This window comes from Podarcis liolepis (genome assembly GCF_965112155.1).
Source record: "Podarcis liolepis genome assembly, chromosome: 4".
In the NCBI taxonomy this organism is placed as follows: domain Eukaryota; kingdom Metazoa; phylum Chordata; class Lepidosauria; order Squamata; family Lacertidae; genus Podarcis; species Podarcis liolepis.
The window spans coordinates 23,759,645-23,786,080 of NC_139558.1; the positions used below are offsets into that span (position 1 = coordinate 23,759,645).

Below are 26,436 nucleotides of genomic sequence, written 5' to 3' on the forward strand. Positions count from 1 at the left end.
AACACCTCCAGTCTTCTGACTTGTGAACCTCAGTCTGTAGTGCAAAGTCCCCTTCAAAAAGTGGGCTATGCGCTTCAGAGCTTTCCAATCCTGAACAGTAGGATTGTTGGCATGTCTGCTAAGCAGGTTAGTGCTTACAGCTATGTCAGGTCTTGAACATCTAGCAATGAAATTCAGCTTGCCTAGAATGTATCTGTACAGTGTGGTGTCAGAAAATGCTTCAGCAGTACTATCTACCTGGTAACCTGTTACCATCGGTGTGTCTGCTGGGTTTGCAGAAATGTACCAGAAATGGCAACGAAAAAAGCAATTTTTTATTAATTCCCACCAATTTTTTGGTGTCTGTGTGTTTGTGAGAAAAAGGTACATATGACACATCACTAGCCCAATGACCTGATGCGATTTACCCCTTTCTTGATCATCATTAATGTTTGATGCATTACTGTATTTTAATATTTTGTTGAAAGCCACCCAGAGTGGCTGGGGATGCCCAGCCAGATGGGCGGGGTATAAATAAAAAAATATTATTATTATTATTATTATCAGATCTGTCAATTGTTGATGGTTGGCCCACTGTGAAAATGCCTCTCAGACAAAAAAGATTAGCCATCCCTGCTTAGACTGTGGGTTCAGTGAGAATATTTTATGCAACGGCTTGGTTACGGGTCATTTTAATGACAAATTAAAAGATGGGTGTGTTGCATTAAGGCACAACACATTCTTGGCTCAAAGAAGCTAAGGGATACACTCTGTATGGGTTCTACTTTTTAAATCGTGACTTGGGGAATAAATAAGGAGTGTAATTATGCAACAACATGGCCTCTGGCTGTTCTCCTCCTTTTAAAAATAGATACCTAACGATCTAGGTCAAGGTCAGTGGCTTTCCAACTGTTCTCCAGGGAACCTTGTCAGGGGTTCCTCAGTGGAAAGATGACTAATAATGGGTAGGCATTCATGAAAGACAGCTTGCCCACCTCTATTAATCATCCCCTATAATGTACAGGCACTGTAAAGTATCCAGTATGTTCTAAGTCACATTCTTAGCCCATGTGGGCAAGCCCAAAAGCTTTGGTGAAGCTCAATGGGCCTCACCAGTGTCGCAAACAAACTGTCCATGCCCCATAACCTGTGTGGGGTTCCTTGGTAGATGAGTTAAGTGGAAATGGTTCTTCAAAGGCAGAAAGTATGGAAACTGTTCAGTTTGTGTCTGTCCTGAGTTTTTATTTTCTGGATGTTCGGGAAGGAGATTTCTAGCTATGACAGCACTAAGTCTTGATGCTTGCCTTTCAAAATTGTATTATTTTTTTTAAAATGTAAGCTTTGTTGTAATTCAAAGTGATGCTTTTGTACTTCTTTTCTTTTTAAAAGAAGGATATTACGTGCATATTTTCCCAAGGAATAATCAGTAGCTTTAACCATGCACTTTCGCCTTTCGTGTCTGCATAGTACTTAGCAGCAGAAGTATTTGACAGTTATGTTAAAATAAAAAGCCAATGGGAATTTATCAACCATCTACTGAGTTGCATCTTATCATGGTGGCCTGCTGTTTGAAATATGACTCCTGGTGTGTATTGTCTTCCTAGCCCTAGGATACAGTAATGAGATTGAGTGGTATCATGTGTGAGCCCTCATGGATGATTGACAAAAGAGGTGATGTGACTCATCATTTATCAAGATATTATCATGGCTACCCTTTATAATTTATCCCTGCTGTCTGGGGAGATGGTGAGGACAGCTCTGACTTTGTGATGTCAAAGTAATTAGTGTTTGTTTTTGGTTTCCAGCTGAACAAACTGGAAGCTAATGATCAGGTAAATTAAGATGGGAATGCATCAGTGTAGACAAAGGTGAGAGGACCTCTGGGAAGAGCTTATCAAAATTTCATCTTTTTTAAAAAAACATTGTGTTTTCTAATTGTTCTCTTCTACTCATTTGCCATTAATAGATAGAATCTAAGGTTAGCTTTGCTATGCACGTTTACTCAGTAAATAGTGAGACCTTGCATCATTAGCTACTTTCTGACACTTGTATTTAGCTAAACTGTTAGAACTATCAAATTACAAACACATTCTAAGACTCAAAAATTGTATACTGGTTGCATATGTGGCATATTTATGATTTTAGATAAATGTGTGTGTTACAAGTTGGGTCTCCATATTTGGTTCATGCTGGTTTCAGGAGAAGGGGATAGAATACCTTCCCCTGAAGCATTATGGTGGAAAAATTGTGTTCACCCGGCAATCCTGCTTACATAGCTAACTTTAATTGGGTTATCTAACATTGTTCTTACTTCAAGGTGTGCTTTAATGCCACATTATCGTATAATTCCATGCGAGTGGGAATGGCAAATAAAACCTTGTGGTGTACCCTTGCCTCCTTATATGAGTGCTCTTGTTTAGGCTTCCTCAAGCAGGTAAGATCCTCTGTTTCCCCCCCTCACTGGCAGTCCTCACTGTTGTGGGTTTTTTGGTTTGTAATTGTGTTTTGCCCCCTTTGGTTTAAATAACTTTTCTGTACTTCTGGAGACCTCACAGCTCTTGTGAATAATACTGATACCCACTTCTTGTTTCTTAGAGGCTTTCTTTTTGCCCTGGTCCCATGGACACTTGTGATCTGAGTTTGCTAATATAATAGACAGAATGATATAGATGCCCTTATTTTAGAAAACTATTGTTTATCTTGCCTAAACAGCAAGGGATGTGCAAGGAGCCCCCCCCCCCATTTTTCAATATAAAATGACTAAATCCTACTTTGTCTATAGCTCCGGTTAGTGGTTATAGAAGTTTCAGTGTGATAAGTTCTTGAATGTAGAGAATTGAGCATTGGTTAGTGAGTGATTACCTAGACTGGATGGATGGATTGGAGGTTGCCCCCATCTGATGGAGTGGGTACACATCTTGGGGGTCCTTTTGGATCCATTGCTGACTCCTGATGCTCATGTAGTTTCAGTGGTTTGGCGTGTCTTCCATCAGCTTCAGCCGTGCCCCTATCTGGTTAGGAATAGCCTGACTTCTGTTGTCCAGGCTCTGGTAACCACTTGGGTAGATGACTGCAACGCATTATATATGAGAGCGTTATATATAGACCGTCTCTGAAGATGTTTGGAAACTTCAGCTGGTGCAGAATTCAGTGGCCAGGTTGCTAACTGGGGCAAGATAGTTTGAGCATATAGTGCTAGACCTGGTTTGACTGCACTGGCTGCCAGTTAGCTTCCAGGCCCAATTCAAAGTGCTGGTTTTGACCTATATAAAGCCTTAAACGGCTCAGTACTGCAATACCTCAAGGACCATCCCTCTCCATATGAGCCAACCTGGACCTTGCTCTCATCATCTGAGATGAGATGTGCCTACTCTGCAAGAGGTCCGGAGGGTGGCAACACGAGAATGGGCCTTTTCTGTGGTGGCTCCCTTCTTGAGGAATGCTCTCCCTAGGGAGGCTTGCCTGGTGCTTTCACTACATATATGTTTAGGTGCCAGGAAAAAACGTTTCCTCTATAACCAGGCCTTTTGGCTTTTTAACTATCTGTAGCTTTTTAGAAGTTGGAGGGATGTTTTTAATGTGTCCCTCCCATGGTTTTAATGTATATCTGTAGGATTTATTTGTTTGGTTTTAAGTTGCTTTGGGTTGCCCTGGGCAAGGTAAAGTGATGGACAAATTTAATAAAATAAATTGGTAACTATAATGTAACTGATTAAAACAATGGTTAGTGGTTGGGCTTTGTCATGTTGTCAAAAAACCTTGCTACTTAATGTTTTCTATAAAGAAGGTTAAGAAGTCTGTATGGTCAATGTAGTAAACAGAGAGAACACGTTAAGTGGTTGCTGAATCAGCATTGCCCTAAAATGGTTTACAGTGTAATTCTTTATATGTCTGCTTCGAAATAAGGACCAGATAGTTCAGTGGGACTTACTTCCAAGTAAGTTTGAATAGGATTGCAGCCCTACTCCTGTAGAAGGTTTTGATAAAGATGAGGAAAAGAACAAAAAGAAGAGGTGTTCTCTGGCTGGGAGTATAGTTACTACAGTATTTTTGCTTGGCCATTGATTTCTTCACTTGGGTTTCTTTTAAAATATGCACTTAAGCATATATATATATATATATGTGTGTGTGTGTGTGCGCGCGCGTGCGCATGCTTATTTACACCCCCCCAAGGAAGCACAATAATCAGATTATTTGACTTGTAGAAGTTTTTTTTTGCATGAGATGAATCACTGGAAAAGTGAGTACATGTGTTATGGGTCCAATCGTTTTATATCTGCGCTGGTTTAGTGTGCTAAACCAACTAATAGCAATTAAACTTGGTGTTTTTAGTTGATGAGGCTTTATCAAGAGCAAATTTATAAATAAATGTGATGGTTTGAACAGAAATTGAAAATTGTTTTTAAGAAGAAGAGAGCTTTATTTCTTCCAATGTCATGTTATCATTATTTAGTATCAATGTCAAATCCTTATACTGACTTTGATTTTAAATAAACCACCTTATTGTGGTTTTTTCTTTTCTTACTGTTACCTTCCATGGTCTCCCCCCCCCCCCCACCTTTTTGGGGGGTGGTGGGAGTGGAGGCTTTGCTGAAAATAAGTAGAGTAGAATCCTTGGCAGAAATTTGTCTGGACTAATATGGCTAATCAGCGACATTATGTTTAATTGGGAGCCTGAGGTATAGTAGCTGGAGACTGAAGGGAGTTATTTAGCATTAGCAGTAGCTCGTCTGGGAGTTGTGTACTAATCAAGGAGCTTGTGTGCTAGCTGTGGGGATGATGGGAATTATGACGATTATGACATGTTAGTACATGTCTGTGGGAGAAGTGGACAGGCAACGAGTTAATCAAGAAGTATATTAAATAGCTCCCATGCTGGTTTCTTACTACCCACTGTACTGCCTATCAAGGTTTAAGATTGTAAGGAAAAAATACCTTCCCTATTTCTGAGTGTATCTTTGCAGGTAAAGTACCCAGCCAAAAGGAATGTAATTTTTTTTAGTACGTACATTCTCTGAAAGTACACTGTCCAAGGAAAAATTTGACAATTTGAGGCTTGCTTTAAAATCAAGTCTGCCAACTAAACGTAACAAATGGCTGCCTTTCAAATACATGAATTAGTTATTTAAAATAGAAAGTAGTAGTTTGGGTTCTGTTCTTGCGTTTCTGCAAAGCTGTTTAATATTAAACACTTGGCATCTGAAGTCAAGCCGAAGCATTAATCTCATGCACCTTGCAGGAAAAAAAAATTCTTCCCCTCTGTGGTGGAAGGTGGTCTATTTTGTGCACCAGGTAAACCCATTCTGCACCCAGCATGGCAGAATCATACATTTCATATCTGTCACAAAACTTTCTGTTAGAAATGTCCATATTTCTAGGAAGCAGAAGTAATAGTTTACTTTTTAAAAGGAATTGAAGCATTCCATAAATCCACAAGCAGATCGGATTATATCTGTAGGTAAACTTATCTTGGAGTTACTGTACAGATGAGCCACACATTTTTATTATTATTGTAAGCGCTGCCAAATTTATTAAAAACTTCCTACCAAACTGCGACCTTCATGTATTAACTTAATTAAAGCAGTATCATGGATGCTACTCAAAAGTGTTAACCTGTAGGAGGTTGTTATTGAAATCCATTATCTATGGAGTCAGTATTAGTGGTCAGCAGCATCAGAAAGTAAAACTGCAAGTAAGGCCCTCCCATGGGTGCTGTGAGCCCAGCAGGTTAAACTGTCAAAGCTTCTTAAAGGGACTGATAGCTAAACCCCCTGGAGTTGTAGGTAAACCAATCATTTGCCATCAGCAGGGAATATGACTTTATTTAGCAGGCAGGGGAAAAAATTAATTGCTAACAGGAAAGAGGATTTAGCTAGAACCATCATGTGTGCGGTACTAAAAATATGTTCATATCTATAACACACACACATACCTTTCTGTGTTCATACCTTTGTAAGCCTCCCCCTCAGATTTTATGCTTTTTGGAGGGCTTGTTTTCTGGGAAATGAGGTTTCCACAAGGAAGACATGTGCAGTCCCGTAAGCATGCTTATGCTTGCATGGGTGACAGCATGTGAATGGGGCAGCCTGACTTGGATGACTGCAATTTCTGCCAGTGCAGTGGCTGAAAAAGTGTTTCTGTGATTGCAGTAAATGCTTCTTGGATGTACAGTATTCATGATTTTTGGGGGGTCACATTTTTACCCACATGAGTACCGTCCAAGAACTATGGGACTACTTGCCCTTGAAGGAAACTACTTGTATGAACATGCCCTGAACAAAGAGAGAATGAACTAGAGTAAATTCTTAGCTTTGTAGATGGTATGCCTCTGCACGTTTGCAAAGGGGGCATAATAAAGTGCCTTTCATATGAATGAACTCTGCACATCATATACAAAACTGCAGTGAAAATGCCATTTTTATTAACAAGCACATACCGTATTTTTCGCTCTATAAGACATACCAGACCACAAGACGCACCTAATTTTTGGAGGAGGAAAACAAGAAAAAAAAAATTCTGAATCTCAGAAGCCAGAACAGCAAGAGGGATCAACCCGCTGCACAGTGAAAGAAGCAATCCCTCTTGCTGTTCTGGCTTCTGGGATAGCTGCGCAGCCTGCATTCTCTCCATAAGACGCACACACATTTCCCCTTACTTTTTAGGAGGGGAAAAGTGAGTCTTATAGAGCAAAAAATACGGTAAGTTTCATCAGTCCAAATAAATCATGTCAAAGATGACCCTGCGGCTCTCACTTCTAAATATATGGGAACCTTGCAACTGCAGAAAAGACAACCAAAGGTGACCCATAATATAAAGGTTTCTAAAGGCTTAGAAGATCCAGAACATTTTTATACTGTATGTTGGGACTTTATCATTTATACCAATACAACTACTTCCAGGACTCCTTGTCAGAGCCAGTTCAGGAAATATGGATATCTTAATGCTTCTACTAACAGGTATTTCCTGACATCTTCTGATTTTGTTAACAAATTAAGATACAATGGATACATTTGTTGTTTTAATTTGTGTTTATATTTAATAAAACAGGACAAACTTAAAAAGATGACTAAAAATATTATATATGTGTACTTACTGGTTTCTATTGGCTACAGTTAAGTTTAAAAGGGATACACATCTGACATTGAAATTGAAGAGAACATGACTAATAAGGATAGAAACACTTGGCAGGGGAAGATGCAGAAGTACTGAACTTATGCCTGGATTCAAAATTGCAGATGAGAGCAATAAAGTAAAGCTTAATCCTGGTAACATGGAGCTCCTGCATGTAGATGGTTCTCTGGTTCAGGGAAATACTGTTTAGCCGGTTCTTGGTCAAGTCCTACTTCCTCTGAAGGAAGAGGTTTGCAGCTTTTGGGATACTTCTTAATCCAGTCTTTTTTTGTCTGTCTCCTGCTGAGGTTCATAATGTCAAAACATGAGTATAAGTAGCACCCTATAGGATCAGGCCAAAGGCCTATCTAGCTCAGCATCCTGTACTCACAGTGGCATATGGGAAGCCTATATGTCCTATACACATTCACACTCTTAACACTCTGAGAATCCCATCAACTGGTATTCTATGGCACACTGTTTCTGATAGTACAGGGTAGAAAATAGCTGTTAGGATTGGGCAACAGTGTTACATGCCACTTCAGCTATGGGCACACCTTAAACCCAATGCTGCCACTCTCTCAGCTGACATATTTGTTTAGGTCACAGTGGCCCAGCTTTTCATGCCAAGTGGGCCGCAAGAGTACTCTGACATGGAAGCCAAGGGCCACAAACTGTCTTGTCACACGTTAAAGTGGGGAGGGGGAAAGCAAGGCCAAAATCTGAGCACTGCCCGCCTCCCCAGACTTTGTGCTGCCTTCCCAAAATTGGTAAGGTAAGGTAATGGGTTTTGGAAAGGAGCACAAGGCTCTGGCAGGTGTCCTAGAGTCCTCCCACCTCATTCCCAAAGCTGGAAGGACTCTAGGGCCCTATCAAAGCCCTCACGCCTCCTTCCCAAAGCCCAGGGTCTCTCTTATCAGGCTTTGGGAGGGCTGGGGTGTTTATCAGATGCTGCCAGCACCATGCCTTGGACCACCCTGGTCTAGTTATTTTGATTTCAAACTTCTACAGTGCTGTGCACTTTACGCCTAAATATATTTTGATTTCGATCTGTCTGCCTCTGCAAAGCTTGGCAATCATACCTCCTTCCTTGGTTAACAGCTGAAACAGTGGATTCAAAGATAATTTGCATTCAATTGATTTTTAATTCAGGACTTTGTTATGCCTTTGTATGTGAGAGAGTGAGAAGCAACATTACAAAGGATTTACTCATTACCCTCATTTTATGGGACAAGCTAATTGTGGTTTGTCTTGCTGAGACGTATTATGCTGTTTGGGTCAATTGAGTGAATCCACTTTACACTGCAACATCATTCCTTGCTCTGTAATATTGATTTGAGCTGGGGGGGGAACCCAGAGGATTACTAGTTTGATGAGGTTTCTTTGTGTAAATTCTTAAAATCCCAGCTAATGTTCAAAACAGGCTGACTGTATAATTCATAAAGCACTGATGCACTTGATTTTTGGAGGGTGAAGGGTTTTTAGTGGAGGGATCAGTGCCTTAAGACCTCAAGATACAAAAGGTTGACGTACTCTGCATAACTGGGACAGTGGGTGATCTTAGGCACTCTTGAGGGATTTGTGAGCTCTGTTGTGTGTTTACTTTTAATTAGGCATTTGCATTTAAGTTAGTGGTAACTGCAGAATGGAAAGCATCTTCAGCTGTTTACAGTTATAGAAAGGGCTATATGAAAACAGTGCAGGTGGGTGGCTCTACGAGGGCGAAGAATGCAGCTGATCAGATTTTATTTCTTCTGCAGCAAGAAGGTAAGTAGAAGTATGCATGTGAATGCAGGGGTAATAAAAAGGCATACCCAGTTCTGTAAACATGTTGATGCTGACCTGAATTGACAGTCATGAGTGGCAGTGGTTGTCCTGGTTTCCTTATGCTATGGCCAACATAGGATTTGCATGGTTTTGTGGCCTTTCTGGGCACTATGATACTCATGGACTTGCTTATGAGTATCATGTTTTCCCACACATTAAAAGGTAAAGGGACCCCTGACCATTAGGTCCAGTCGTGACCAACTCTGGGATTGCGACGCTCATCTCGCTTTATTGGCTGAGGGAGCCGGCGTACAGCTTCCGGGTCATGTGGCCAGCATGACTAAGCCGCTTCTGGCAAACCAGAGCAGCACATGGAAATGCTGTTTACCTTCCCACCGGAGCGGTACCTATTTATTTACTTGCACTTTGACGTGCTTTCGAACTGCTAGGTTGGCAGGAGCAGCAATCCGTCGCGGGGATTCGAACCGCCAACCTTCTGATCGGCAAGTCCTAGGCTCTGTGGTTTAACCCACAGCGCCACCCACGTCCCTTCCCACACATTAGGGCAGCCTTAATGGTCTGACTTTCTGGGTTTATTTGCTGTTGCTCTATGCTGTGTTGGATGAGGGAGGATATTTTTGTGATTAAGAGACTTGGTGCCAACCACCACCAAGTGACTCTTAATGTACACTCTTTAGTATTTTGATATTGTCTCAGGGGATCTGTGGGACTGAATTGTATTTTAGTGTTCTATCTTTTCTACAAGCTACTTTGGGATTTCCTTTGCTTTAGGAAGCAATGCATAAATCTAATTAACTAAAGTTCACTGGCTACCTTACAGCACCAAAATGCTGCCTGCTCAGTAGACTAGAGGGAAGACCATTTCAAGGGAGCTACATGTGAACTGTAGCACACACCACGAGATTGGCCTTGGCTTCTGTTTTGATTTGGCAAGTGTGCCAAAAGGGGAAAAGTGCCTTATTCTTTTCACTTTCCTTTTCCAAGCGTAGGTTTTTAAAATTAAACTCATTACTTGGTTCCATTCCAGTTTGGTTTCTGATCTGACTATGAGACTGAGCCTGCCTTAGTCACTTTGTGCTAGGGGAGGGAGTGCAGAGTACATCTTTGTATATTCCAGTTTGAAACAATCAGCCATGGTGTACTTCTGGCCAACTTGTTGGGGATGGGTGGTTGAGTGACTGCTTAGAGTGGCTCTGATCAGTGGAGAGCAGCTCCTAGAAGGTGGTGCTGGAGTTTCCTGATCTGTGACCTTTGACTGATGGGATTCTGAAGAGTCTGCTCTGTCCCCTATATACTCTTTAACAGCTACATAAAACTGCTGAGTGAGGTTATCTGGATATTTTGGCATATGTTACCAAACTCTGTCTCTCGTTCCCTTCATCGAAACCCAGAAAGGCAGCAGATAGCTGTTTTGGAATCAATGTTGGTGAATGAAGTAAAACATAATAATCTTGGAAGTGAAGATCACCCTTGCGTGGAGAGGTGGTACTCCTTTTGAAGCAACAGGTTCACAGTTTGGGAGACTTAGAATCATAGAATTACAAAGTTGGAAGGGACTCTGAGGATCATTTTGTCCAGTCCCCTGCAGTGCAGGAATATGCAGCTGTCCCATACAGGGATTGAATCTGCAACCTTGGCGTTATCAGCACCGCTCTCTAACCAACTGAGCTATCCAGGCTGATTCTTGATATACATGTGACCAGGAGTTCTTTCAACCAACTTCATTTAGTACACTAATTGTATTTTTCTTGGGAGTTGTAGAACCAGTCATTTCTAGATTGGCGTACTGTAATGAGCTCAATGTGGGGCTTCCTTGAAAGATGTTCTGGAAACTTCAGTTGATTCAGAATGCTGTGGCCCCAGCAGCTGTTGTCTGAGTTTACTAAGACAGGTCATATTGTGCCAGTTTCGTACCAGCTCTGCTGGCTGCCAATTTGTTCCTGGGTTCAATTCAAGGTGCTGGTTTTGGACTTTCAGTCCCTAAATGATTTAAAGCTGGAATATTCTAGGAATTGCTTCTTCCCACATGAACTTGCTTGCATGTCACTCAGCTTCTTGCTGTACCTCCACCTATAGAAATTCAGTTGGTGGAGATGAGACACAGCTTCTTTTTAAATTACGGTGCTCAGATTATAGAATGACTTACAATCTAGTGTGTCTTGCCCCTTCATTGCCCACTTTTAAGTGTGCCCTGGAAGTCAGTTTTATTCAGCGGGCTTTTTAAAAAATGAAATCCATTTGAGTGGTTTGTGCTTTTGCTGTTTGTGTTTTACTGCTGCTTTTATTGTTCTTATTATTGGTATCTGATTTTGTCCGTATTTTAGTGTTAAGTTGTTGTAATTTTCCTTTATTGTATAGAATGATGGAATGTTAACATAAATAAAATAATAAATGAAACTATTTGGTATAAATGCTATTCTGCTTTTTGTCTGATGTATGGAAGGAACAAACTGGCCAAAGATGTTCATACAAATGGAGTAGATGGGAATAATGCTACTCTGAGAACTGTTGATGAGAGAGAGTTTGGTGGGGAGTCCAAGACTTATGTTCACACTCCTGCCTACTGTGCACTCACTGTGTTTTCAGTGCTGCATTTTTTATCTCTGTTTTCACAATGTTATCCAAGATGCATAAGTATCCTGTACTTTGTTAATAAAATCCTGCTGTTTGATGCATTCTTTCTCAAACCAGAAGCTTCAGCTGGTTCCTTTCTAGCCAAGGTGTGAACACCTTTGTACAGGGCAAAAACATTACCACCCATCAATGCCCCCTGGTGTGTATAGAAACAGAATTGAATCTGATGCTAATGAAGCCGTGCTGATGTGAACAGTTGGGTTAGTGGAGGTGGGGAAGAGCTGTGAAACACACCAGAAAAAAACTTCACTGCACTTTCAAGTTGATAAATGAACATCTCTTAAGTATTCAGGAAAATAGCTGCAAAACAGTCATGGAAGCAAACAGACACCTGCGGTCCGTAGACTGATATAGCAGAGTTATAGCAAAGTTGACTTAATGTTGATAGTGCTTGCAGGAATCCATCACTGCTTAGTTTGCTTTTACATTTGTACATTGGCTTTTTTGATGACAACATCTTCAGTATGACTAGCTTATAGAACTAGTTCATAAGTTATCTTTGTATAATTGAGGAAGTGAAAATAGTATACCTTTTTGGACTGCCTATGTTTTGCTTAAAACCATGTACATATTCCCCAAATTCCCCAAATACTACTTCTACAATTAGCTAACTAGTGGCGGTGTGTGTGTGTGTGTGTGTGTGTGTGTGAGAGAGAGAGAGAGAGAGAGAGAGAGAGAGAGAAAGAGAGGTTGAATTGGTTTAGAAACTATGAATGCATCTTCAGGAGCGTCTTAGTTAAAATGACATTGTAGCACCTTTTGAATTCCAGATGAGAGGAAAATTATAGAAACATCATTTGAATTTAGGTATGTCTCTGGGTGTAAAATAATCATAATATTTACACTAAGCCTGCAATTTACATAGGGGTTATGTTCTAGGGATTGCACCTAAAGCCCAAATTGTGTAAAGTCCTGGGTACAGTTGTACAGTGGTGAGTGGGATTGCCAAAGTCCTTTTCCTCCAGACACCCACCTGCATTCTGCCCTCTTTTAAAATTTAATTACTTATTTATTTTAACAAGCACATAAAGCTGAATGCATTTAACTTAAATGTGTGTAAGCTGCAGGCTTACTGTAGATACCCTCAAAGCACATACCTGCTTAGCTGTCACTCATTTTCAGGGGAGTCAGGAAATATCACCTTGTGGCACGTTTCATGTTCCATGTATCTCCAATTAGAACTGCAACATTGTAATTAATCTTGGTATGCATGTTCAGGACAACGTTCTGCACCTGAGGTTTGAAAATCAGATTGACTTGTACATCCATTTTTTCCTAAACTCTGGAAGCACAATAGATTCTATTGTGGCATCTGAAATGAGGCCTCTTGAACACTGGTTTTTTTTTATAAGATATTTATTAAGATTTTCCAAGTATTACAAAATAAAAATAAAAAAGTAAGAAAATACAAAATAAAAATGGTTAAAAACAACTCATTCTTTCCATTACTTATTTTTCATTAGCTCATTTCCCGGACCTCCTCACGCCTCCCTTTTTTGTATTCCAGTTCAGTTTGTTGGTTCAGCAAATCCTTACCCTCTTTGTTTATCCTAGTCTTTAATCTTAAGCTATTGTAACGTCAAATTTTTACCTATTAATAATCCATTTTTCATATTCCCTTATAGTATTACAGCTGAAAACCACTTAATTTCTATCCAACATCATTCTAACATTCATTAATTTGAACACTGTTCTTTAGTGTATTTGGATTTAATGAGAGTAGTTTGGTATACAGTACATGATAATTTTCCAACTAAGCCATGGGGTCAGTTCATTGAAATCAATGGGCATGGGAAATGCGTCTATTCTGACTAAAATTGATGTACTTTAATGTGTTAGGGTTTTAGAATTGTTTCACATGCACAGTATTTTGAGTGTGCTTAATATCAGAATGGATAGATGTATTGCATTCTACCATCTAAATTCTCTGGCTATATTTCTTCCTAATTTTAAAGGTTTGAGCATATTACTTCAGAAGTATTTAAGTCTTCTGCCCCGCCCCCATAAATACCTTCTTGATCTTTGAGAATTGATCCTATTTCTACCTGAGACTCGCAATTATTTTTAGTCTCATCTAAAGAACATGCTGTTAAATGTCATCTTAACTTCTTCATTAGTAGTTTGTTCCTCTAGTCTGTCTCAGACAACTGCTATGAGGGGAAAACATCTATGATGCAGATGCCTGATTGTATATAACCGTATAAATATTATTAAATATTATGCATTTAATAAAATAAATAGAATACCAGCCCCCTTTTCATTGCTAATTATTAAAAATGGCAGATGCTTCATGAGCATTTTTTTTGTCCTTTTAAAAGATTAGCTAAGTATCCTTAAACTATGCCAAAGTCTAACTCTTTGAGATACTTCCTCTAGAACATGTACTCCAAAAATAATTCTAAATTGTAGGCAAACTTTCTTTGGCCATTAGCTGTAGCCCCCACCTTTTACAGAAAATCTGTTTGACAATTGTTCCTGTGAATAAGATAAGAATGAATTAGGGAATCTAAGCCTGCTTAAATAATTCTCAAGATTTTCTGGTTCACGTGTAGTGATATTGAACTCTTTAGTCATAGGCTTTAATTTGTTCATGGTGCTGACCTGATGCTGTGCAGGGACACTCGCTGCATCCCTTCATTCAATTCAGTCTAATTATCACCAACTTCCTGGGGAGCCTGCTTAGATGGAACTGGCCGTGAATGTTTGTTGTTAAGTAGTACGATATTAAGCTACCCTGGTTACATTTAACAAAGTAGTTTTAGGCTTTGAATTTACATATAGATTATCAGCGTAGCCACATTCAGGTTTGCATTTCTTTGTATTATTTGTCAAAAGCCAAACCACACTTGGCATAAAATGAAATTTAACTTCACGAGCCCTTGAATGTACCAACGAGCCCTTGTGTTCATTATACAGTATATATCCTCCTTCCCCTCCCTTTTCTCTTTTGTTTTGTGTCTGTGTGTTTGTGTGTCTGTGTTTATACTGTGTGCGATATATTTGAGCATACCTGTCTGCACGATGTGAATTATCTTTTTCATTTCCTAAAACAATAGTTAAAGGAGGTGGTAGTAAATGTATTTGCTGGCGCATATGTGTTAAAATGTGGACATTTTGTCTTTCCAGGTCCATGTGAAAATGGCGGATGAAGCAGTCTGTGTTGGCCCAGCTCCCACTAGTAAAAGCTACCTCAACATGGATGCTATCATGGAAGCCATTAAAAAAACCCGGGCCCAAGCTGTGAGTCTGAATGAGTCTCTCCTCTGCAGCTGTTTCATATATAGAAAGCAGAGAAGCTAGAGTTTGTATTTAAAGATAAAAAAAAGAAGCGAGGGGGAGAATGATTGAATATGCTATTCCAGTTTAGTTCATGTCACATGAGTTAAATGTGGCCGAAATCGCTACTGGAAATCAAAGGCTTTTGTAGCATCTGGCAGTGCCGGTTGCTGATCCTGCAGGTGGCTGCTGGATTCAGCTTTCACACCAGGGAGCAGCTTCAGTTCATTTCCAAATTTGCTGGGGGTGGGGGTGGGAATCCCAATTAGTTTAGAGCACTAACCCTTTCTGTGCCATAGCCTCTCTTTCTGGATGTCTTTTTTTATAAGACAGCAGTAATCTTGCTTAGTTTTATTTTATTATTTGGCCTGTGTGAGAATTTTTATCCACATGGTGAATATGATAAATGGTGCACTGAGTAATTATTTTTCAGTGTTTCATGTTGCTGACAAAACATGATCGACTAGGTGTGCAGCCTGTTTTCTTCTCTTCCCTCTGCCCCTCTATCCTTCAATAAGGTCAAAGAGTCAAAGTTTAACAAGAATGGTTGGCATTTAAAAAAAATGATGACAATAATACTTTTTTCCTTGTTGCATCGGTGAATGCAAATGTGGTCTTCAGAACTGCTGAATGCGAAAGCATCTTTAAATAAAATTCGCTGGATGGGAGTCGGACAACACCAGCAATTACCCTGGAGTGTCTCAATTAGCATTATCATTTCTTTTGAAATGAATGTTTCAGTATGGTGCATTTGGAAAGGGGGAGGGAGGAGGAAAATGGCAAACAACATTAATTAGCTAACAGACACTGCAGATGTTTACATTGTTAGTTAAGAAGATTTAATAGAGATAGAAATAGTTCAGGCTTTCATCTTTAGCCTGCCACCTAGATTTCCTTAGCTACGAATTTACGAAAGATTACAGATTATGAAACTGAAGGTTTTCCCACTTTAATGTGTTCTGTAATTACTCTATGTACCATGTGGTTGCATTATTTTGATACTGAGGCATTTTGTAAAAAATGTTTTTACAACTCATTTGTGGTCTACTGGTTATATTTTATTTTTTTTAAAAAAAATACTATATTCTGTGTTTGAAGTGGGATTTGTAGCAGAGCTGCTAACATTGAATACTGGCACTGTGGTTAACTTGAGGGCCAGAAAAATGTTTTTGAGAGAAGAGCTTGGAAGGTTAGAGAAATGTGAAAGGGTATGGAGAGAGGCACTTACACGGAGAGAAATGTAATAAGGAAGAGCTTCTAGAATCCTCTGGTGGGAATAGAAATGAAAATAAGTCAGAATTACCGTATCTGTGTAGCTGTCAGGCCTGGGTTTCTCACCCAGGTTGATACCTGTTAGATACTTTGGAAGGTGGTGCATAGATACCATGTTTTTAGCACTTGTATGTGAAATGTTAGCATGCCAGAAAATTGTGGCCTAGGAGCATATGATACCCGCCCGGTAACATTGCAGCCACCGGCGATCTAGTTTATATGTGATTATGAACATAGGGAACTCTGAACTGATAAACCATTATTTTTTCTTTGTCTTGTTTAAAGACAAATATGCTGTACATTTAAATTAGGACTGAGAGTTGAGTGCATGAAGTGGCTTATGCTGCGGTTTAGAGTAAGCTATGGATTTCCAGAGTTCGTCATACGATGGAGAATGGACTTATTCTAGCTCAGAAACTTTATTTTCTCACTAGCAAAACGGGTTCCAACAAAATGACTGCCATAAGGGTGTTTTCTGCCGTATCTACTCATCTAGTATAAACTACAAGTAAACTTGCTGCTTTAAATTGTAATTACTGATGAGATGCTGTCAGCATCAAGCTTTCAGTTGTCTAAAGCAATGAAACCTACTCTTGGCTTTTATTTTTAAAAGGTCCATCCAGGATATGGATTCCTATCTGAAAACAAAGAATTTTCTGGCCGTCTGGTAAGTTTTTAAATGATGCATCTCTCTGAGCATGGTGTGGTGTATTGCTGTATATTGCCGCAGCCTTTGAAATTATTAATCAGCATGGTTAATGTATTAAAGTTTTAATCACAGATTAAAATTAAAGCCATCAATGAAAACTCCCTTTCCCCATCTTGAAGACCCTGCTCCTTTGTAGGCTACCATCTCTGCCTTCCATTTTCCTTATTTGATAGAAAGAAGCTTAGATTTTTTCCTTGCGGTGTATCTGAAACTGTGCCTGGATAACTTGACATTTGGGATGAAACTTTTGTAGCATACTCTCTAACAATGAAAACCAATGGAAACATGCATCAGTTAATCCTTTTAACCTTTTCATTCAGTACTCATGGGCTGGTCTTGTTTGTTTATTTGAAGCCACTTTGTCCCTTGTGGGTACTGCATATTTCTGTAAGGCAACTGTTCTGAAATGTAAGCTATGAAATATGGACATCAGTGAATGACATTTATTTATTCACTTTGTTTCCTATTTGAAAAAGTGAAGAGAGTGCTTCCCTTAACGAGCCTCATGGTAATACCCTCTATGGACTTCTGGCTTCTGTTGTGCCTTAAATTTTATCACTTGCCTGTGTATTAATTGTGATTTTCAGTTATTCCTATCTGCCTTGAAGAATTTTGTTCAGAAGCAACCCACAAATATTAAATGAATCTTGTACTTTGTACACATTGGATATTGTACACACTGATAGATTACAGTGGTGCCCCGCAAGACGAATGCCTCGCAAGACGGAAAACTCGCTAGACGAAAGAGTTTTCCGTTTTGGAGGTGCTTCGCAAAACGAATCTCATATGGGCTTGCTTCACAAGACGAAAATGTCTTGCGAGTTCCTGCGGGGTTTTTCCCCTCCCCCCCTTTTTCTAAGCCGCTTATCTGCTAAGCCGATAAGCCGCTAAAAGCCGCTAATAGCGCTAATCCGCTAATCCGTCAATGGGCTTGCTTCGCAAGACGAAAAAACCGCTAGACGAGGAGACTCACAGAACGGATTCTTTTCGTCTTGCGAGGCACCACTGTACTTAAGAGCCATAAATTACTTAATTTTTCAGCAGGCAATCCTTTTAGGAAGCCGTTTTTTTTAAAAAAAAGCATCATTGTTGTAGCATGTATTGTATTAAATCACACTGTAATATCTGCAGATTACCAAAGATGTGTAATGTCTGCAAGTAGATCAAATTATCAAAATCCCACTGGTCTCACTAATTATGCTGAGATCCAATAGGCCTTTTTTTGGTTTCCCTTCTCACTGTAGTGCCTTCTCACCTATCACCTCTTCCCTCAACTGCACTTGAAGGAAGGTCTTGGAGTGGGATTTGATGATCTACTAAGGACTGCAGTTGACAAGTTGAGTCCTGTCAGGGGGAAAAAGTGGGATATAAATATATAATAAGAGTAAGTGAAAATTACTACCCCTCACTCCATATGCAGAAGAGTTTTCTGCTTACATATGGAGGAATTCCAGTTGGTAACTGATGTGTGGGGATGTTGTAGTGTGGAAAGGGGGGGAAGATACTTGTACAGTGGTACCTCGGGTTACATACGCTTCAGGTTACAGACTCTGCTAACCCAGAAATAGTGCTTCAGGTTAAGAACTTTGCTTCAGGATGAGAACAGAAATCGTGCTCTGGTGGCGCGGCAGCAGCAGGAGACCCCATTAGCTAAAGTGGTGCTTCAGGTTAAGAACAGTTTCAGGTTAAGAACTCACCTCCGGAACGAATTAAGTACTTAACCCGAGGTACCACTGTATACAAATGAAAAGACACATAGCCCATTTTGGAAGCATTGATTTTAAATCAGGTTTCCAGTTTAGCAATTCATGCTTTTCTTGTACAAGTGTGCCTACTAGTCAGTTGTTCTAACAAGGAAAGCATATTTGTCTGTAACTAAATAAAGCATTTACAGCAATATTATTTGGGAGTGTAATTCAAAACCTCTTGTCGTGAAGCCCATATGCCTTCTGTAGTTTACAGTTGCTTACCCTTGTCTCTAAGAGATAACGGAATAGCAACAACAACAAAATAAGCTAAGCACTGGTAAGTTCATGCACACACCCTCCATGCCCCCGTGACTCATAATTTTTTACTCTAATTCAGTTCATTCAAATGCACATAAAATGCACATTGTGTCTGTTGTTAAACCAGCACAGCCAGATGCTGCGCTGGTTGCGGTCCATGGTGGAGATGGTGGGGCTCTCAGGCCTACCGCCAGTGATATGTTGACTGCTGACTCTGGGTAGCAGTGGCGTAGCGTGGGGGGTGCAGGGGGGGCCGGCCGCACCGGGCGCAACATCTGGGGGTTAGGGTTAGGGGGCGCAAATCCACGGGTTAGGGGGCGCAAATTACTTGCCTTGCCCCGGGTGCTGACAACCCACGCTACGCCACTGCTGGGTAGGCTGCCCAAGAGCCGTTGATGAGCAACTTGCCCATGTTACTCTTGATGATCAAGGGGTCCATTTCCACTTGAGGAAGCCTGAGATCATCCTGGCCCTCTGGAGTGGCGAGTCGTGGCTGCACTCGGTGTAGAGGCCGAGCAGGCGTTCCACCAGTGCCGCCACACTCAGGCCTCTCTCACTGCGGCGGTTCGGCTAAAAGCAGCTGCTCCAGGTTCTTCAGCTGCACTTTGGCTGGCATAGTGGCAGAGGAGCAAGTGGGGTGGCTAGTTGAGTCCACCAGGAAGAAGGGAGAGGCTGTGATAAAGATGGTGAGGGAGCAGAATCTTGGTGGGCCTGGATGACTTGGAGCTGCACCTCTCGGCATGTAGGCCATTGCCAATGTGTGAAGTATGAGTAGAAAATCAAGTAGAATTTCATTAGGTTCTATAAAGGTAAAGGGACCCCTGACCTTTAGGTCCAGCCGTGTCCGACTCTGGGGTTGCGGTTCTCATCTCGCTTTACTGGCTGAGGGAGCCGGCGTACAGCTTCTGCGTCATGTGGCCAGCATGACTAAGCCACTTCTGGTGAACCAGAGCAGCGCACGGAAATGCTGTTTACCTTCCCATCGGAGCGGTACCTATTTATCTACTTGCACTTTCGAACTGCTAGGTTGGCAGGAGCAGGGACCGAGCAACAGGAGCTCACCCTGTTGCGGGGATTCGAACCACCGACCTTCTGATTGGCAAGTCCTAGGCTCTGTGGTTTAACCCACAGCGCCACCCATGCCCCTATTAGGTTCTATAGGGGCATATATATTATAAATGATAATTTTTAAAAATATCTGTGTCATTTTAACGTGCCTGTCTTGTTGAAATGGAAGGTGCCATGTACTGAGTATGGTTATTTCTTTCTGTGTTGTGGCACTCTCTTAGGCATGTGTTTCTGTTTCTTTCTCTCTCTCTCTCTCTCTCTCTCTCTCTCTCTCACACACACACACACACACACACAGAGAGAGAGAGAGAGAGAGAGAGAGAGACAGTGACACTTGTGCTGTGTCATGTGACATTCAGTGCAGAGGCATTTTGCAGTAGCTCTGCTTATACTTGCTGGGAGAATAATTGTTTATTTCCTAGTGACAAAATGCTGTGTTACTCGTAACTGGGAAAATGCAGTATCTTTACAACAGCAGCACCAGCCTGTGAGAAGGTATCTGAATCCTGTGCAAGAGAGAAAGAGAGAACTGCACATCTATTGTGTGGAAAGGCTGTAAAATAGATTTTTTTAAATGATGTACAAAGGTAGCTTTAAAAAAATGTATGGTTAGACCCAGCTTATGTGTTAGCATGTATGATTAGCTATACTGAGCTGTTACCTGTTGGCTTCAGGCTTTTCAGGGCACAGCTGGTGAAGGGTATGACCCTAGATGTAGATTTTCCAGCCTAAAAATGCCCCAAAACGTTTGTGTGACTTTATTATCTTTTGTCCTGTCCTGTAGTATTGTACTGTTTTTGCTTTCTTTTCAAAACCTTTCTGTTCCCTTGATCTTACAATTTTCTTGCCAGTTCCTTCTCCTGTCCTAGGTTCCAGTATTTCCCTCCTGTTTTCCTGTTCCACTAATCTCAATATTTATCTCCCATGCTCCACTTCTGTTTCTCTGAGCCTGCCTTGATGTGACTTCATCTTGGGGGTGTTCTTTCCATCTCTTTACAAAGGTTACCTCCAACTCCAGTTTGTGGTTTTGCTCTAATTTCCAAGTTATCTTGCCCATTTCTTTCAGCAAGATGGCTGTGAAAGTTGAGGGGAAAATTCCAGATGGCAGACAAGCTGCTTACCCCTCCTATCACTCACTGAAGAGGACCACAACACTCCTTTGTGGCCTCACTTCATAGTCTTTTGAAAGTCCCCGCAACAGTACTTTGCAAACGATGAATAATAAAAAGGTAAAGGTAAAGGACTCCTGGATGGTTAAGTCCAGTCAAAGATGACTGGGGTTGCAAAATTTATTGTTGTAGGTATGTTTATATCGCTATTGAATTATATTCCCAGTGTGTCTTTCAAAAAAGGAATTAAAAAAATTAAACTGTAAATACACACAGTAATCTAAAAGCCTCTGAATAATAAAAGCAGTCAGCAGAAGCCAAATTTATTTTAAAAACTGGAGAAAATAAAGTATTTGCCTAATATATAAAGGCATGTTTGTCTTTTGAGGCAGACGGATGCTAACAACTGAGTAACTTTGGACCGAAGTACCAAAAATGATTGCCTGTTTATGGAGATCCCCCCTGAGTGAAATCTCTCCTAGGTGAACCCCAGCTGTCCCCCACACTACTATAGTGTTGAGGTGCAATCTGATAATTTGCTCAGGGTTCTGGCATATAGGGTGTATAATCACTATTATGCTGTCCTGTGTTCACGATGTGGATAACATGTTAAAAAATGTTTTATGGTTGAATTCATGTTTTACGATGTTAGCTCACCTTCTGGTGGAAAGGCAGGCTATACAACTATTGAAATAAATGTGCCAATACAACAATAAAGTAGGCATCCAATGAACCTCTTTGAGGAGACCATTCCATAACTGGCTAGCCATCCACCTCACCTCAGATGGCAAGTATGACTTCCAAAGAATATGTTAATTTATGGGTAGGTACGTATGGAGCTGGTTCTTTTAAGTTTCCCGGTTGTAAGATGCGAAGGGCTTTAATAATGAAAACCAGCACTTTGTGTTGGGCCCAGAAATGGATTGGAAGCCAGTGCAGTATGCATACTATCACTGCATACTAACTACTGATTTTACTGACTGCAATTCCCATGTGTAGTGCATTAGAGTAGCCTAACCTGGAGGTTACTAGAACATGGATGACCTAAGGCAGACTATCTGGAAACATAAATTCACTGTCTCTACCACCCTTTGCTTACACTTCTGGTGTCCATGTGCCTCCAAAATACAGGAGGGTGCATTGTGTCAGAGGCAGAATATTAAAGAATAAAAACCCCTGGTTACCTTGGATATTAGCTGTAAAGTGCTGTTTAAATTGGCACAACTTGGGGCCTGATATGTAAAGGCTTTCATATTTGTACCTGTGATTAGTTTTGGAGGACATTATAGAGAACTTGCAAATCATTAAGAGAGCTTGAAACGCCTTACAGATGCCTAATATTGGACCATCCAGGTGGCTTAAAGATAATTTTGCTGCACATGAGCAGCTGCTTTAGTCTGAAGGCTTCACCTGCCACAGTAATATTTGAGGTTGGGGGAGCAGAGAGTAGACAGTATTCTAGTCCAGCAAATGACCATGCTGTGCTGCTTACGTGAGTAGAGATCCAGTGTACCTCTTAGCAAGGCTAATTTTGTCATGTGATCAGTCCAGCGTAGGGCCTTTGGATCTATGTTTCATAACGTGAAATGGTTAAGAGACTGCAATTGCTATTTAAAAGTAGCAGTGAAAATACTGCAGAAAAATGAGGAAGTAACACGTCAGCACATATTCTTGTATTTAATGTGTTGGTAAATCATGCTCCAGATCACATTTATTGTTTGAAAATGTGCTCCAGGCAAGCTAAAGTTACTTGATAATAGGCTGTGCTTTTACTTCTCTGCTGGTTTGCTGCATTTGAAAATGGACTATATTTTGGATTCTTAAGTTCGTTGTTGATATTGTTACTTATTGAATTTTGTATCACCTGCACCAAAGTTTCTATGTGTGTTACAGCATACAAAATAGGAAACCCAATTAAAAAGCCCTACGTGCAATTGCATGAGAATGCCAATAGCCTACTCTTCCATTATGCATATGAAAAAAGGAACTTCCCCATCCAAATTAACAAAAATGAAAACCCCAAGAAACAGTATTAAAAGCTGTTGTCAAGAGGAAGAAGTTAACTCTAAACCTCTAAAAACTGTGCCACTGCTAAAATGTACAAAACAAAGCCTGGGAAGAAAGAATATATTTTTTTCTTTCTGTTGCTGAAAAGATTGCACAAAAGACACCAGGCGAGCTTCCCTCGGGGGGACCGTTTCATAGGCTGGAGGCCAGATATAGTCAGGTTTTGCTGCTTCAAAACGTAATTTCAAAATAGATTTCTTTCTTGGGACTTATGTTGGCAAAACAGATATAATGAACATATTTGAAGAAAGAGTGATAATTTCTCAGGGTGCACTTGGTTGGATTCACCTATCTGTTCAGGGCTCTGGAATGTAATGTGCAGAAGTGGTGTGCCGGTTTGCTTACCTGTCTTTGTTAGTTCAGCCGTTATTAACTCATCGCTAATGTCAGTTTTTCATTTGAAAAGAATATTCTACTTGCTAACGAAATAAGAAAAGTTATTTATGTAGGGTGCAACTTAACCAAATGATAACCTAATTCTAATGGGTCTGTCGTTGCATGATGCTGAGCTTTGTTTCTTTCTAAAGTTAGTGGGAAATTGGAAAGGATACACCCAGTTGCCTTTTAGCAGAGTTTGCCATTTGAAAGAATTTTCTGACGACAACAACAACAACAACAACAACAACTTGTTTGACTTACTAGTCACTTACTACAAAAAACATCTTCAGCGACATACAAAAAGCTTCCAAGCCCAAATAAGTAAATTAGAATTAAAAAGTGAATCTCCTTTCTTAATGGAAAAAAGGAGGTGTGAAGTTGAATGCTTTGATCTTTAACAGAAGATAGATTTTACTCCCAAGCAAATGGTTTTCCCACTAGGCTGTCCCAGAGCTGGCATTAGATGGCAATTTCCCTAAATATAAAACAATGAAACAAAAGCATTTGTTCATGTTGTCGTGAAGCTATTATGTTGCGGTTTGGCTGCCAAACTTGGCAATTTTGCAATCATTATTCCACTCTGGGCTCACTTCCTAGCAATCTGGTGGGTTTTCGGGGTTTGGATTACAAGATTGGTGACAATATCCATGGCCAAATTTGTTCTAATGCAGACGGGATTAGTTTTATTCTTGGATATTCATTTGTATGTCGTAAGGTGAATATTGTGTCAAGTAACATTATATGTTAGTAAGATTTTTAATTTCTGTAGGAAAAAATGACAGCTTTCATGTGTTTACTTTTTAGCTTTAAGTATTAGGACTATGTAAGATGAATTTCTTGCATGCAAATCACTTTTCTGTGGGGGCCAAATGTGTAAATTGTATGTCAAGAACGCACAAACATGTTTGTTTCCCTGTTTTGTGTATCTAATTGAAACCTAATTTGGAACAGATGCAGAGGGCACAAATGGGAACTCATGTGCCTTTTAAACTGTACATTGGCAAAGTAGATAAGGTCTTATATTTTTAAATGGTGAAGTTCATGCGTGTTGCTTCTTCACTTCCGATTGAAATAACTGTAAAGAATGGTTATATATCACATAGCTGGATTTTCCTTGCTCTTTTTCATTATAATCCTGAACCTTATGTGGATTTTATGATTCACAACTTTGTTTTATGCATGTGGTTTAGAAGGTGTATTGCTAGATCCGGAGGAGGGAGCAGAAATAAATAATTCAGAATGTTCTTTACTAATTGATCTCAATAGATGAGCGTTGTAGAGTTGAAAGCAAAGCTTAGTTTAACACAGAGAGGGTAAGTTCATGTGAATGATACACACATAAACATGTCACTTTTTCATTATTAAATGATTCATAGAACAACACATGCTGGAAACAGTTGCCAATTAAGCATACTAATTTTAGTAACTACTAATGTTCTGATCAATTTTAAAATATTGAACTATTGCAGGGTGGAAAATGTCAGTACAGCTGAGCTGGCTGCCCCTCCCCCAAAAACACTTTTCACTCCATTGAAGCTTTGTAAATTAAAGTTTATACCTAAATAACTGACTGAAGACTATGTTGATATATCCAGTGAGGTTCATCCAGTTGTCTCGGTTTATCCACTTATCTCAGAGGACGAAATTGAAGTAATTTCCTTTTGTTTGTTTGTTTTCTAACTGGAAATGTGCTTTGGTTCCTTGGTACACAGGAGCACCAAAAAAGGCCTGTGTGTCCTTGGGCTGAACAAGAGATGGGGAGGTGATATGTATTTATTTTCCCTTTCTCTTCAGGAATATTGCCTCTTTTGTACAGTGGTGCCCCACAAGACGAATGCCTCGCAAGACGTAAAATTCGCTAGACGAAAGGGTTTTCCATTTTGGAGGTGCTTCGCAAAACGAATCTCTTATGGGCTTGCTTCGCAAGACGAAAATGTCTTGCAAGTTCCTGCGGGTTTTTTCCCCTCCCCCCTTTTTCTAAGCCGCTTATCAGCTGATCCGATAAGCCGCTAAAAGCCGCTAATAGCGCTAATCCGCCAATCCGTCAATGGGCTTGCTTCGCAAGACGAAAAACCGCTAGACGAAGAGAATCACAGAACGGATTCTTTTCGTCTTGCGAGGCACCACTGTACATCATAACCCTTGGGCCATATATCCCCACTCGACATTTTCAGTGGGCTGTAGAGAGCCCTTGACAGTTGACACTTTTTAAAACTGACTTTTAAAAATCCCATATTTTTACCTCATGTGGACTTGTAGTCTTGCCCCTATGCCTCTGGGCTACGTTTGAGTTATTTTTGCCCTCAAATCTGCTCAGCTTCCAATCAGTAGCCTTCAATGCTCACAGGGCTTTCAGAGCCCTTGTGAAAATTTCATGTGGCTGTTTCTGGGAGCTACAGTGCTTTGGCTACCAATAGGAGCCATCATGACTAGTCATTCATAAACTACTGAAAGTATCACTGTGTTAGCTCTCCTTCTCTGCTTATCAGATACAGAGTCCCCCTCCCCCCAAAAACTTCCAAAATATAAAAATGATTCTGTTTTCAGGGGGCATCTCTGTTAAGGAAGGAATCCCTGCTCTTTATCTATTTCAGTGGTTCACAAACATTCTCCCCCCCACGGACCACAATTGTCTTGTAGCAGGTAATGTGCTTTGCTCGATGTAGTATGATTTTTAATTGTATTTTTATTCCTTCTTTTATTCCTTATACTGCATTTTGTTGTTTTATAATCTATATTCCGTAGAATTCAAATTGTATTGCAGTAAAATATATTATATGAAATAAAAGAAGCAGTAAAAATATAATTTAAAAATTAATATGAATATTTAATGTGGACATGCTGCAGGCCACCTAAATGAAGCTCACATACCACTGGTGGACCATAGACCACTGTTTGGGAACCCCTGGGCTATCTGAATTCTTAGTACTCATTCCTTCTCTTTCTTTCCAGCACTGTAGTATATGTCAGTTTCAAGAAAACATGTGGCTCAATCCAAAGTACGAAAATTTTAAAGCCAGTGATCCTTGAGCTGAGAAAG

General features: G+C 40.2%; 1 protein-coding gene across 1 annotated transcript in view; it reads left to right on the forward strand.

Annotated features, from left to right (window-relative positions):
• PCCA (propionyl-CoA carboxylase subunit alpha) overlaps window positions 1–26,436 on the forward strand; it is a 230,486-nt gene that overhangs the window by 17,549 nt on the left and 186,501 nt on the right. The window contains exons 5-6 of the mRNA XM_083501215.1: window positions 14,638–14,751; window positions 16,673–16,726. Of these exons, the coding sequence (XP_083357341.1) occupies window positions 14,638–14,751; window positions 16,673–16,726 (168 nt within the window). The remainder of the gene's footprint in view (window positions 1–14,637; window positions 14,752–16,672; window positions 16,727–26,436) is intronic.